Genomic DNA, 14,460 nt, shown 5'->3' with positions numbered 1-14,460 from the left:
TCACTTTACAAATACTAACATCTCTAACGAAAAGGTAAACAAAACCAAAATAAACAAATCGGGACAAATACAACGAAAAAGTGGCATAAGATGTGGCTGCCACAGCGCACCCACCCTTCCTGTGGTGCCCCTAGTGTCGTGCCGGAATCACTGCCAGACGGTCCACGACCGGTCCATCTCCCCCAACAGGTAAATAACTTACTTCATCATTTTCAATTTGCCTCTTAAAATAGTAGTACCGACAAGGTCGGGAAACTAGCTACGGTCATCGCGGAACCAAATCTTCGCACAGGCTTGGTTGGGACTGCTGCACTATTTGGGGCCTCCTAATCCTGGGGAGCTCCGAGGGATGAGAAGGGACGTGCGTAAGTATATAGATATAAATGCCTATGGACCTGTTTCTTTCACTTTTAGGGATTCGCGCGACCAAATTTGCTGAACTGGACGAGGGGTGAGAAAAAGCGGCCGCAGGTAAATCAGTATCAATTTACAAAGGTAAGTACAATTTACAAATGAAAGATTCCCAAATAATTAGTTATGTGTGTTTTTGTAGGTGTGGAGTTGGCGGTCCGGAGATCGGTACCACGCCTTGGTTTGGCCACTGTGGACCGCGAAGGAGCACGGTCAGGGTCGCGACGCTGCGCTGCTCGGGTTCTACGTGCCCGGGACGGACTCTCCGAGGTAACGTGGAATTTTGTTGTGGTTGTGCCAGCGCCGGTTGCTGCTCCACCTGGCCGGCTATCGCTGCCTGCGGCTGTTGCTGCTGCCGGTGGCTGTCGCTGCTGCCTGCTGCTGTTGGTGGCTGAGCACTACCACGAGGTGTTTCTGCTGCCCTTCCTTCAAAAGGGAAATCGAAGAAAATCGAATAAAACTTCCGGGGCCCTATTTACTGGGTCCCCGGTGGACCTAAAATAAATAAATGTTCACTTTATTTCCTAACTTTATTCGCACTAATCGCACTCTCACTTTTTCTTGGGCTATTCTAAGATAACAAATAGAAAAATCACGTCGACATGGCTTCGATGTCTGGCAGCAACTAAACCCTATCCCTGACCTACGCAGTGTCATGCTCATTACGCCATATTCCCTTTCCCTCTCCCAAAAGTGGGTCATTGGACGAATCCAAGGCCATCCTAGCCATACCCAGAGCGAAACGGGCTAGTTTAAATATGTAGCTAGATAGCCAAGGGCAGGAGCAGAAGGGGCGACACTTTAGTAGGGGTTGCCACCCTCCAACTTTATCGATACCAAAAGCGAATACCTACTTCTTAGTTCCTCCAGCCGATTCCAACATGAAATGCAATACCACCTAAGGATTTAGAGAGACGCCTCCGAACCATGGCTACTCGACGAAATCATTGGGAGCATTGGGGATCGGTGCCTGGCGAAATCCGTATGCAGTTCCAAACGGTGCCCTGCGCGGGGCCCACGCTTACCAAGTACTGCCTTTGCTTTTTGTTGCGCTCCTTTAATTTGTGCAGCCTTTTTCACGCTTTCCACGTCGCTGTCGCCTATCACCGCCGGAGCCAAGCCAAACGCTTGCCAGAAGTCAACTCCAAAATAGGCCTCCTGCTCCAGGTAAGGGCATACATAGAACAGGATCCGCTTTATCTGTCCTCTGTACTCCACAGGTATTTCGACGCGTCCTATAATCCTCTCTAGACGCCGTGCGGACTACGGACAGGTATTTCTGGACAGGCACGTCCAACGCCTCGACCAGCTCCCTGTAACCTTTGCCCAGCAGGCTGGCAGGCTCGCTCCCGTGTCCAACAAACCAGTCAGCTGCTTGGTCAGGACTCGGACTTCGGCGTATGGCCTGGGATCTTGCGTCGAACAGCGCTTCACAGCGGCAACTACTTCCCGTCGTCTGGCCTGACGTTTTCGGAACCGATCTCTGGCCTTCTGAACTTTCCTAGACACCGTTCGCATGTCGGCTAACTGGTGCTCGGAGAAAATTCTGTTCGTGGTCTCCAATTACCGACGCATCCTCTCCTCATAAGGTAAGTATTTTAAACTGTGCTTATTTCTACTCGTACACACTAAGCCTTTTTTTATTCCTAGAACATTTACTCCTTCGCGGGGCTCTTGTCTGGACGTATCCTTCCCGCCCTCGGATCGCCAAGCCGACCGTTTTCCGCGCAATCCGGACATTTCGGAGACACGGTAGCTGGCCTTCCACATCGGTAGCAGAACAGGCGCCGTTCTGTTGCCGCACAGTCCCGGAACCCGTGGTCTACGGTTCCGCAATTCCAGCAGCCCGCTCGGAACGGATTCCTGGTCTTGGCCCGCAGGTCATCCACCTCCAGCCCATCCGTATCCTCCTCCGCTTGCGAAAGCACGGCCTCGTTCACTCTGGGTTTTTCGCCGGAACCAAAGCGCGGTTGCTGCCCGTACGTGGCGAGTCCCTGTCGTCCGAAGTTGTGTTCGACTTCGATGCACTCGTCCCGCAGCTCGTCCACCGTAAGTAGGTCCATGGCATAGACGAACCTGGCGATTCCTTCTCTCAAGCCCCTTTTAACAATTTTTACCAACTATCGCTCATACAGTGGTTTTTTCAGGCGAGAGGCCAGCTGCTGCTCCCGCTGCAGGAGTTCGTGCATCTTCTCATGCCCGGTTTGGCGACCTCGGAACCGGTCCATCAGTGAGGCACGAAACTGGGACCACCGATCCACCCTGCTATGCCGGACTTGGACCCAGTTCCCACGTGAAAGTGCCTGAGCACCTCTGCCCACGAGCATTGGTACTGCCTCTGCAGGAACTCCACTCGGAGGACGAAGTCCTCCACCGAGTTGCGGTAGTCCTCGCCGTCGAAGGACACTCCCCATCGAACTATCCGGACCTTCTGGCTGCCAAAGTCCTGCCCCACGTTGGCATATATATGCGGTTCCTGGCGGCAATCGACAGCTCGGCGGTCCTCGATGTGCTGGCTCTGCGTACCGGCGGCGTTTCGCCAAGGTAGCCGAGTCCACGACTGGTGCGCGGTCTTTCATCTCCGGCAGTTGGTCCACCGCCGAGCCAATCCCTTGGAAGTCCATCTCCGGGGAGGTTCCTGGTCCATTCTGAACTCCGTTCTCAGCGTCTCTCGCAGATGGACTTGTGGAGTCCTCGACAACCCCATTGAAATGCGTGGTACACCACCTCCGGCAGCGCCCTCGTCCTCCAAGTACCATGTTGCCTCGTCATCCCCGGCTAAAGGAACCTTCGATCGAAGATCGTAATTGGAAGGCATCGTACAGCACAACAAAAAGAAATATATAGTAACATACCCACACCCACACCCACATATATACCACATAAAGTAACATACACACACCCACATATCTACCACATAAACATATTTACATTACGCATTTGTCACACCCAAAATCATCGGCTCCCAAGAGTCGCCAATTAATATAAACATCCTCTTGAGTTATAAACAAATGAAAGAACCCCAAATTGTCGGCTCCCACGACTGACCAATTAATGTAAACATCCTCTTGCATTATAAACAAATGTCCCCAAACTCCAAAAAGCTTTTATCCCCCAATACTGTAAAATTGCAGACGCAGCTCAAACCGAGATCGCTCTCTTGCTCAGTGCTCTCATTTTGGACACTCTCAATTTATCAATAAAGTTCTTTCTCCCAATCGAAGGTTTGATAAGCGCCAGCTTAGTTTATAAGTTTGAGTTTTAAGTTGAATCTTGTAAAGAGCAGACCTATCTCTCCCAGTTCGCGTTTACACTATTTTGATAAATAAAAATTATATTTTTTTCAAAGTGTTAAATCCCGAATTTGTTATTGGCGCAGCCGGTAGGATATAACTTTTTATACGGTTATATCCTTAAAGAACCCAAACGTCGTTCGTCCCAGTGCAATTATAAACCAGCTATCGCAGTGTCGGTTTGTGTCGCACGCTATCGAAGCTCAGGTTGCGAGGTTTTTTTACTAGACTAGGCATTTTTAACCCTAAATTACTTAAGCATGATACTTTAACACATGTTAATTCAGAAAAATTATTAATAATAAAAACCTCTACTTGGTTACAAACCAATACTAATCAAATATTGATAATTTCTCATATCCCAAAAGACATTATAAAAACGTCAATATTCAAAATTTTGTCTTACCCAAATAAATTTAATGACATATTAACAAAACCTTTAGAAGACAAATACTATTTTCAAAATAATCAAATATTTTCATTTAACACAAAAGAAAGAGTTACAAATAAATGCATTATAGGAATATTAAACCAAGCCAATGCCGAATGTAAATACACAAAAATGTATAAAAAATATGAAACAAATTATATAAAGCCAAATATTATAATTACTTGGAACTTACCGAAAACTATTTTAAACCAAACATGTATAAATCAAGCAATAGTTGTCGAAGGAAATAAAATCGTAAAAGCATTTAATTGTTCTGTACAAATCGAAGAAATCTTAATAACAAATACTATAATGGATTACACACAAACTATTTATGTTAACAATAATGTAACAATGATAGAACCACTGTCAATAATTGAAGCAAAAGATATAATAAGAATACATACAAGAAAAAATAACATATATCCAAATTATTCGCCATCCCAAAGCTTTTCGAAAACACTATTACACCCCATTTGCAACATCTTTGTAGATCGATTATATCTCCATGTCAACATGGATTTATAAGGCGAAGATCTACGACGACAAACCTCTTGGAGCTAACGTCTTTTGTAATAAATGGCTTTAGAAAGAACATGCAGACTGACGTAGTTTACACTGATTTTAGTAAAGCGTTTGATTCAGTAAATCACTTGCTTCTTGTATTAAAGCTAGACTTATTAGGGTTTCCATGTGATCTTCTAACATGGATCTCAAGTTATCTGAGTGGTAGGACTCCTCTTTAAAAACTCGATCTCTGATTTGATCCGAGTTACTTCAGGCGTCCCACAAGTAAGCCACCTTGTCCCACTTCTTTTTACTTTATTTATAAACGATCTCCCTCTAGTCTTGACAAAGTCGCGTGTCCTTATGTACGCAGATGACGTTAAGTTATGCCTGCAATATAACGAAATTTCTAGCAGTTCAGACTTACAATCTGACCTAAACGATTTTCAAACATTGTGTTGTGAAAATCTTCTGGATTTAAATGGCAATAAGTGCAAAGTAATGACATTTTTTCGGGTGAACCCACAATATGCAACGTATTCGCTGGGTGGTTGCGCGTTGTCTAGAATTACGCATGTTGATTACCTTGGCGTCCTCCTTGACCCTAAACTTAAGTTTAGGAATTCGTCAAAGGAATTCGATGATCCCTATGTTACAAAGACTCTGTTTATTTCACTAGTCCGTCCAATCCTGGAGTACTGTTCTGCAGTTTGGAGTCCTCAGTATGGTGTACATATAGACCGGATAGAGTCTGTGCAAAAGAACTTTTTATTATTTGCCTTAACTGGAATGCAAGCCTTATTTTACCATCCTACTCTAGTACACTTCTCTTAATTAATCTACCATCCTTAGTAAACCGTAGAACGATGCTTGCCACAACTTTTATCTATAAACTTATTCACGGGGATGTGGAGAGTCCCGAGTTACTGGGTCGCATAAGCTTCTCTGTGCCTAATAGAATTACCAGGAACTATGTTCCTCTTACATTAAACATTTGTAGATCTAACTTTGATATGCATGAACCGTTTAGAGTACTGTGTAACGACTATAATAGACTATACCACATTATTTCTACTACCGACTCTTTTCCAAGCCTAAAATCATTAATTTTATCTTACCTAGCACAAAATTAGTATTAGTATTAGTCTCGTACGTATTTGTAATCTTAGTCTGTCCGCTTCTACATTGTGCTTTTAACTTCTCGCGATCTCGTTTTTACGCCTATTAGGCTCCGCGCGTAACAAGCACTGCTTGGTGTCGTAAGGGCCACTTGTTTGCGCTGATCATAGTGCATCAACGTCCGAATTTCAAATTATAATACTTACTATTTTAATTGTAATAATTATAATTTTAATTATTTACTTCATCTATAAATTTAAGAGTATTCCGAGAAACATTGTAATTAAATATAAAAATCAAAACAAAAACAATACTAAGAACCCAGAAAATCTAACAGAATTAAACAATATTGCACCAAATGAAAATACCCTACAATTAAACGAAAATACTACACAAACTAATATACCCACTCACATATACCCTAATATATCCGCCTGCGGACAGGCTTTTTTCTAATGGATGGGGAAGTAACATACCCACACCCACACCCACATATCTACCACATAAAGTAACATACACACACCCACATATCTACCACATAAACATATTTACATTACGCATTTGTCACACCCAAAATCATCGGCTCCCAAGAGTCGCCAATTAATATAAACATCCTCTTGAGTTATAAACAAATGAAAGAACCCCAAATTGTCGGCTCCCACGACTGACCAATTAATGTAAACATCCTCTTGCATTATAAACAAATGTCCCCAAACTCCAAAAAGCTTTTATCCCCCAATACTGTAAAATTGCAGACGCAGCCATGATACAATAACATAATAATTATAGAAACAAAATTTTACAAAAATAAATAAATGTTTTAAATAAATAAATAAATGTTCGAAATAAATAAATGTATAGTTTTATGAAATATATTGATAAATTTTTTGGTAAATAAATAAATACTTGGGAAAATGAATAAATAGTATAAATAAATAAATGGAATAAATAAAAAGATAAATAAATAATATATATATGATTGTTTTTTTTGTTTTATTTCTTTTCAGATTTATATTAGGGAAGATGGAACCGGTCACCAGCCGGTGGTGATCCCGTCATATGCCCTGCCACACGCCGCTCGTCAACTGGACTGGCTATCAACTATGCTGATAGCCGCCAGTTAAGGTCATAGGCTGCTCGTTGAATCCTATAAGATTTGTGTTCGAGCGTATAGCCTAGTATCCAGATCGACAAACGATTACGCTAGCGTAAAAACTTTAATCTTTCCAGTGCGACCAAAAGTTTGAGAGTTCATCAGATTTAAGCGTGCTACGGTACTGTCAATCAGCTGGGTTTGTTGACAAGCAGTTAAAATTCAAATATCGTATTTGCGGGAAAGAGCCTTTAAATGATATTATCAAAAACCTTGGTAAGACAAGTCTGCCGCTGTACAAAGAAATTAAAAAACAATACAATTTAAATTTAACAGTTAATTTTTTTAATTTACTGATAATTATTTGCTAATTTAAAGTTCATAGCTTCACTTTTATTGTGTTTTTTCGTACATTCTGGACCTAAAAAACATTTTGATCTGACAAGAGGCACCCCAGATAGTATTAATGTTATTTTGTCCTCACATGTAAACACCTGCAATTGACTTTTGTGAGTTTTTCCCTCCATTTCTTATAATGTTCAGTGAGAACCGCACGTCAAAAGATTAAATTTTTTAATCTTTTCGCTAGGGTTCACCCAAAGTTCATTTCCGCAGACTGGAAGCGCTCTGGAATTTTCTGGTATTTTTTTCGTCGATCAGGGGACCAACGTGAAAAAAGGCCCGACGAAAAGCGAACGCCAGCTGTTTGCCTCTCGCTCTCTCATGACTGGCGTACGGTCATAGAGTAAGAAACTATATAGAGGTTTCATTTGCTCTGCCCGGGCCTCTGCCAAAGCTCTGCTGAGAGCCATGTTCGAAGCTAACTTCTTCAAACTTCGGTTTCTCACCACTTCTAACATGTGCGAAGCACAAGCAATAGTATGGGGAATTCTCGCACCTATCCTTAGGAATAAGAGCGACCAGTGCAGCAATAAGAATTCACCATGGGCATGGATTCAGGCTCGATTCGAACATTTGCAAAACTCTCTTTTTTTCCGTTTTTCCCCTACGTGGCATCACTGGCAAAGTCACTCGAGAGCGCGGGCAGAGCAAATGACGGCTCTATACATTATTACTCTATGGTACGGTTTTCGTCGATCTGGATACTAGGCTTTAGTGAAAACATCGATGGTGGTCACGAACCATCGATGGTTTCGATGTTTTGAAAACATCGATGTTATCGATGTTTCACTCGATGTTTCTGCACCTCCAATTTGCGGGAAAGAGCCTTTAAAAGATATTATCAAATACCTTGGCAAGAAAAGTCTGCCGCTGTACAAAGAAATTAAAAAACAATACAATTTAAATTTAACAGTTAATTTTTTTAATTTACTGATAATTATTTGCTAATTTAAAGTTCATAGCTTCACTTTTATTGTGTTTTTTCGTACATTCTGGACCTAAAAAACATTTTGATCTGACAAGAGGCACCCCAGATGGTATTAATGTTATTTTGTCCTCACATGTAAACACCTGCAATCGACTTTTGTGAGTTTTTTGAGTTTTTCCCTCCATTTCTTATAATGTTCAGTGAGAAGCGCACGTCAAAAGATTAAATTTTTTAATCTTTTCGCTAGGATTCACCCAAAGTTCATTTCCGCAGACTGGCAACGCTATGCAATTTTCTGGTATTTTTTCGTCGATCAGGGGACCAACGTGAAAAAAAGGCCCGACGAAAAGTGAACGCTAGCTGTTTGCCACTCGCTCTCTCTCATGACTGGCGTACGGTTTTCGTCGATCTGGATACTAGGCTTTAGTGAAAACATCGATGGTGGTCACGAACCATCGATGGTTTCGATGTTTTGAAAACATCGATGTTATCGATGTTTCACTCGATGTTTCTGCACCTCCAATTTGCGGGAAAGAGCCTTTAAAAGATATTATCAAATACATTGGCAAGAAAAGTCTGCCGCTGTACAAAGAAATTAAAAAACAATACAATTTAAATTTAACAGTTTTTTTTAAATTATTTGCTGATTTAAAGTTCATAGCTGCACTTTTATTGTGTTTTTTCGTACATTCTGGACCTAAAAAACATTTTGCTCTGACAAGAGGCACCCCAGATAGTATTAATGTTATTTGGTCCTCACATGTAAACTCCTGCAATCGAGTTTTGCGAGTTTTTTGAAAGAAAGAATTAAAACAATGTGTGATTTTTTGGTTCAATTAGCTAGATGGTAATTAAAACATATTAACTAAAAATTCTTAGATGCTTATGACATTTGGTTTAAGAGCGATAGTTTACTTTAATCATAGAGTAGTAATGTAATAATGGGACTCTAATGAAGTTCGATCGAACAAAAAAAAATGCACGTAGTGGAAAAACGGAAAAAAAGAGAGTTTTCCATTTGTTCGATCGAACTGGAATTAAGTCCCGTGGTGAATATTTATTGCTGCACTGGTCGCTCTCATTCCTAAAGATTGGTGCGAGAACTCCCCATACTATTGCTTGTGCTTCGCACATGTTAGGAGTGGTGAGAAATCGAAGTTAGCTTCGAACAAGGCTCTCAGCAGAGCTTTGGCAGAGGTGCGGGCAGAGCAAATAAAATCTCTATGTAGATTCTTACTATATGCTACCAATGTCCGTCCGTCTGTATCTCGGCATAGAGTAAGAAACTATATAGAGGTTTCATTTGCTCAGTCCGGGCCTCTGCCAAAGCTCTGCTGAGAGCCATGTTCGAAGCTAGCTTCGGTTTCTCACCACTTCTAACATGTGCGAAGCACAAGCAATAGTATGGGGAATTCTCGCACCAATCCTTAGGAATAAGAGCGACCAGCGCAGCTGCGGAAACTCACCGCGGGACTCGATTCCAGTTCGATCGAACAAATGAAAAACTCTATTTTTTCCCGTTTTTCCCCTACGTGGCATCACTGGCAAAGTCCCTTGAGAGCGCGGGCAGAGCAAATGAAACCTCTATATAGTTTCTTACTCTATGATCTCGGAACCTCTATATAGATTCTTACTCTATGCTATGGTCTGTCTGTCTGTCTATCCATCCATCCGTCCGTCCGTTTCTACGCTAAACTTTCCCAAAAGTTGTCTTTCTATTGCAGGTATTATATAAGTCGGAACGAGACGGATCGGGAGACTATATTATATAGCTCCCATAGGAACAATCGGAAAACAAATTCAAAAAAATTATAACAGTTGTGTTTCATTTTTTTTTTGGTTCTTTGAAATTTGGTAATATTTAAATATTATAGAATTACGGTATTAATTAATTAAAAATCGGGCAACAATATCATATAGCTGCCATAGAAACGATGGCAAAATGCAGCGCAAAATCGACATAGCTTTATTGTTTTTAGAAATATAGGCATAGAAATCAAAATGTTTTGTTATAACTGCAAGGGTATATAAACTTCGACTTGCCGAAGTTTGCTTCCTTTCTTGTTTTCATTTAAGTTGCGAAATAATCTTAAAGACAGCGAACAGTTTGAGAGATCATTATTGTACAAGTATTGAATTTAACATTTCAATAAGTCTAAGTAAAGCATTAAATAACTCTTTTGGTAATAACTCAATTAGTTGCCTTTGTTTCGGCGATTGAGGAAGGGAACTATTGGCAATGCAAATGTATATTCATCTTCAAAATGACAACACATTTTTTGGTTGACTTGTTATAACCGTTTTTGATGGCTTTAGGGTTATTTGTTCTTAATTTTAAAAACTTACGCTCAGTCTTGCCAAGTTAGATATTTTGAAGTTATTGCGATTGTGTTGTAGTCTTTTTTTTAATTTGGCTATTATTGCTTTCGTGGTAATGTCCCATTACTATTACTATTAACATTTTGAATATGATCATAAGAAAAAGAAGCCCTATTTTAAAAAAATTCACTTCAAACTATTTCTTTTATTAAGAACAAAGAAGAAAGAAAACAAACTGAGGCAAATCGAAGTTTATATAGCCATGTCCGTCTGATTTAATACCGTTTGCTCAGCTAGCGATCTGAAACTTTCACATCCTTAAATATGTGTACGCAAATCAAAACCATAGGAACTATCGGACATACCTAGCAAGAAACGTTCCACCGTTTTAGTAGACCCATGCTTCGCAATCAAGAGAGGTAATTATACCCGTTACTCGTAGAGTAAAAGGGTATATTGTATTCGTGCAAAAGTATGTAACAGCTAGAAGGAAGCGTTTCCGACCCTATAAAGTATATATATTCTTGATCAGGATCACCTCCTGAGTTGATATAGCCATGTCCGTCTGTCCGTCTGTCCGTCTGTCTGTCCGTCTGTCCGTATGAACGCTGAGATCTCGGAAACTATAAAAGCTAGAAGATTGGCATTCTGCATGCAGATTCTAGGAGTTCCTACGCAGCGCAAGTTTGTTTCAAAAAGGTGCCACGCCCCCTTTAACGCCCACAATCGCTTATATACGATTTTAAAATTTTAAATATTTCGGAAAAGTAAAAATGCAGTTTTATTGTGTTTATCAATACCTATCGAAATGTAGAAGAAATTTTTCAAATCGGACCAATCGTTAAAAAGTTATGCATGATCAAAGTTTCTATCTCCATCTCCCTCGCACTCCCTTTACCTGAGTAACGGGTATCTGATAGTCGGGGCACCCGACTATAGCGTTCTCTCTTGTTTTATCTGATAAATCATGTAAATCATATTCAACTGATCTGTGCTTTTTGGATAAAAATCATTTATTTTAACAGAAAGTTAATAGTTAATAGCTAAAATAAAAAAACTATTGGTAAACAACTGGGTGCAAATCGTCCTAAAGTCTTAGGCTTAGCGATTTTTAAAACCCTAAAAGCCTGGGAGTCCGTTGGAGCCGAATCATAGACGAATCATAGATGTCGGAATCTGCGTTGACGAGCTATGTATGTCTTGCCACAGTCTTATTTAAAGTCATGTACATGCTTCCAAACTCCTAAAACGGCTGTGCCTCTGTCTGCTGTTGTTAAACTTATAAAATTTCATTATGAATGGGAATGGGAAGACCTTGTCCTTTCGGAAACCCCAATCTCATAATTTAAATAGCTTCCAATTTCGCATTTAGCTGGATGGCACAAGTACATGATAAATTATCTTTTTTATTTTAGAATTTCGTGTGCAAACATAGAGGAGCTAATTTTTGGTCAAACGCGCTTTATTATTTTCTTTATAAATCAAAGATTAATATTTTTACATTTGGCATCATAAACATATCAGTTTGTAAAAATTACGATCTTAAGACGCCATATACCAAAATTAATGTAACCAGTACTCGTGTCGTTCTTGTCTGGTTCAAAATTTGGACGTTTAGATGTTTTGTCCAATTTAACGATTTCCTTAAGGGAATATTCTGTTCTGACAAATAACAAGAAAGGAAAGCTAACTTCGGGCGGAGCTGAAGTCGATATACCCTTGCAGAATATTCTGTAAATTATATTCCTAACTTTAAAAACACCAAAGTTATGGCATTTCCAATCGTTCAGTTATATGGCAGCTATAGGATATAGTCGGCCTTATGAAATTTAGTTGGTCGGATTGATTGGCCAAAAATAAAACCCATAAAAAATCCCAACTTCCTAACTTTAAAAACACGAAAGTTATGACATTTCCGATTGTTCAGTTATATGGCAGCTATAGGATATAGTCGGCCGATTCCCTCCGTTCCGACTTATATACTGCGTGGAAAGGAAAGAAGGGTGTGTGCTAAGTTTCAAGTCGATATCTTTAAAACTGAGAGACTAGTTCGCGTAGAAACAGATAGACGGACAGACGGACATGCTTATATCAACTCAGGAAGCGATCCTGATCAAGAATATATATACTTTATAGAGTCGGAGATGTCTCCTTCACTGCGTTGCACATTTTTGACAAAAATTATAATACCCTCTGCAAGGGTATAAAAAGTCTCTGCAGTCCCGATATTCATCACAGCTTTCGGCGATGCCGGCTTCTCAGTCGTTAAGCCTAGTACTCAGATCGAAAAACAAGTTAGCTAGCGGAAAAACTTATGTCCGTCACTGACTTAGCGGCGATAGCGGAACGGTAGAATTTTGAACATGAGGGCCGCTTTTATTTTTTGATTTTCTCGCTATTTAGGCACCTAATCGAAAACTTTTAAATGCAGAAATATAAAAAAAAAGAAAATTCTTACTATATAGCTTCTGGCCGAGGTTCCTTGGATAAGATTTACAAATTAAGAAGTCAGTCTTGTTCAGATTGAAATCGAGATCGGTCATATCTAAGGATTAAAAGTAAAAGTGTCTTGATGTATAAGTGAGTTAGTGAATTAAGGTCAATTAAGCCTAGTACTCAGATCGACAAACGAGTATGCTAGCGTAAAAACCTTAATCTCTCCAGTGTGACCAAAATTTCGAGACTGTCAATCAGCTGGGTTTGTTGACAAGCAGTTAAAATTCAAATATCGTATTTGCAGGAAAGAGCCTTTAAAAGATATTATCAAATACCTTGGCAAGACAAGTCTGCCGCTGTACAAAGAAATTAAAAAAAAATACAATTTAAATTTAACAGTTTTTTTTAAATTATTTGCTAATTTAAAGTTCATAGCCCCATTTTTTTTGTGTTTTTTTGTACATTTTTGACCTAAAAAACATTTTGCACTGACAAGAAGCACCCCAGATAGTATTAATGTTATATTGTCCTCACATGTAAACTCCTGCAATCGACTTTTGCAAGTTTTTTGAGTTTGTCCCTCCATTTCTTATAATGTTCAGTGAGAAGCGCACGCCAAAAGATTAAATTAGCCCCATTTTTTTTGTTTTTTTGTACATTCCTGACCTAAAAAACATTTTGCACTAACAAGAAGCACCCCAGATAGTATTAATGTTATATTGTCCTCACATGTAAACTCCTGCAATCGACTTTTTGCAAGTTTTTTGAGTTTGTCCCTCCATTTCTTATAATGTTCAGTGAGAAGCGCACGCCAAAAGATTAAATTTTTTTTCTTTTCGTTAAGCCTAGTATCCACTTCGACGTAAACCGTACGCCAGTCATGAGAGAGAGCGAGAGGCAAACAGCTGGCGTTCACTTTTCGTCGGGCCTTTTTTTCACGTCGGTCTCCTGATCGACGAAAAAAATACCAGAAAATTCCATAGCGTTGCCAGTCTGCGGAAACGTGAACCCTAGCGAAAAGATTAAAAAATTTAATCTTTTGGCGTGCGCTTCTCACTGAACATTATAAGAAATGGAGGGAAAAACTCAAAAAACTCGCAAAAGTCGATTGCAGGTGTTTATATGTGAGGACAAAATAACATTAATACTATCTGGGGTGCCTCTTGTCAGAGGAAAATGTTTTTTAGGTCCAGAATGTACGAAAAAACACAATAAAAGTGCAGCTATGAACTTTAAATTAGCAAATAATTATCAGTACATTAAAAAAAAACAACTGTTAAATTTAAATTGTATTGTTTTTTAATTGTCATGCCAAGGTATTTGATAATATCTTTTAAAGGCTTTTTCCCGCAAATACGATGTTTGAATTTTAACTGCTTGTCAACAAACCCAGCTGATTGACAGTACGACCATAGCACGCTTAAATCTGATGAACTCTCAAACTTTTGGTCACACTGGAAAGATTAAAGTTTTTACGCTAGCGTAATCGGTTGTCGATCTGGATACTAGGCTTTAGGGTTCA

At 39.8% G+C, this 14,460-nt stretch overlaps 2 protein-coding genes across 3 annotated transcripts; both read left to right on the top strand.

Annotated features, from left to right (window-relative positions):
* The first annotated feature begins 14 nt into the window (after positions 1 to 14).
* On the top strand, positions 15 to 1,746 carry LOC108040431. 2 transcript variants are annotated; one of them, XM_017117914.2, is made up of 5 exons: positions 15 to 189; positions 415 to 495; positions 554 to 681; positions 1,273 to 1,578; positions 1,632 to 1,746. In XM_017117914.2, the coding sequence occupies exons 1-4, from the start codon at positions 91 to 93 to the stop codon at positions 1,319 to 1,321; spliced, it is 357 nt and encodes a 118-aa protein (XP_016973403.1). In that variant the 5' UTR covers positions 15 to 90; the 3' UTR covers positions 1,322 to 1,578; positions 1,632 to 1,746. The 2 variants fall into 2 exon arrangements, with proteins under 2 accessions (XP_016973403.1, XP_016973411.1); XM_017117922.2 differs by having other exon boundaries at positions 16 to 189; positions 988 to 1,578.
* LOC123037336 lies at positions 1,339 to 2,962 on the top strand. Its single transcript, XM_044457455.1, has 4 exons — positions 1,339 to 1,578; positions 1,663 to 1,921; positions 2,062 to 2,460; positions 2,559 to 2,962. The coding sequence occupies exons 1-4, from the start codon at positions 1,339 to 1,341 to the stop codon at positions 2,957 to 2,959; spliced, it is 1,299 nt and encodes a 432-aa protein (XP_044313390.1). The 3' UTR covers positions 2,960 to 2,962.
* Positions 2,963 to 14,460: the final 11,498 nt, after the last annotated feature.

This window comes from Drosophila rhopaloa, unplaced genomic scaffold, assembly GCF_018152115.1.
Source record: "Drosophila rhopaloa isolate 14029-0021.01 unplaced genomic scaffold, ASM1815211v1 contig_158, whole genome shotgun sequence".
NCBI classification, from domain to species: Eukaryota; Metazoa; Arthropoda; class Insecta; order Diptera; family Drosophilidae; genus Drosophila; species Drosophila rhopaloa.
The sequence above is the reverse complement of the archived record's forward strand: the minus strand, read 5'-3'. Positions and strand labels throughout refer to the sequence as shown.

Bases quoted from the DNA above. Each gene is read 5' to 3' on its own strand.
- LOC123037336 (XM_044457455.1), top strand. From the start codon at position 1,339: ATGGCTACTCGACGAAATCATTGGGAGCATTGGGGATCGGTGCCTGGC. The intron at 1,922-2,061 runs GTTCGCATGTCG...TTTTATTCCTAG, and splicing joins TCTGAACTTTCCTAGACACC to AACATTTACTCCTTCGCGGG. The intron at 2,461-2,558 runs GTAAGTAGGTCC...TGGTTTTTTCAG, and splicing joins CGTCCCGCAGCTCGTCCACC to GCGAGAGGCCAGCTGCTGCT.
- LOC108040431 (XM_017117914.2), top strand. From the start codon at position 91: ATGTGGCTGCCACAGCGCACCCACCCTTCCTGTGGTGCCCCTAGTGTC. The intron at 496-553 runs GTAAGTACAATT...GTGTTTTTGTAG, and splicing joins ATCAGTATCAATTTACAAAG to GTGTGGAGTTGGCGGTCCGG. The intron at 682-1,272 runs GTAACGTGGAAT...CCTACTTCTTAG, and splicing joins CCCGGGACGGACTCTCCGAG to TTCCTCCAGCCGATTCCAAC.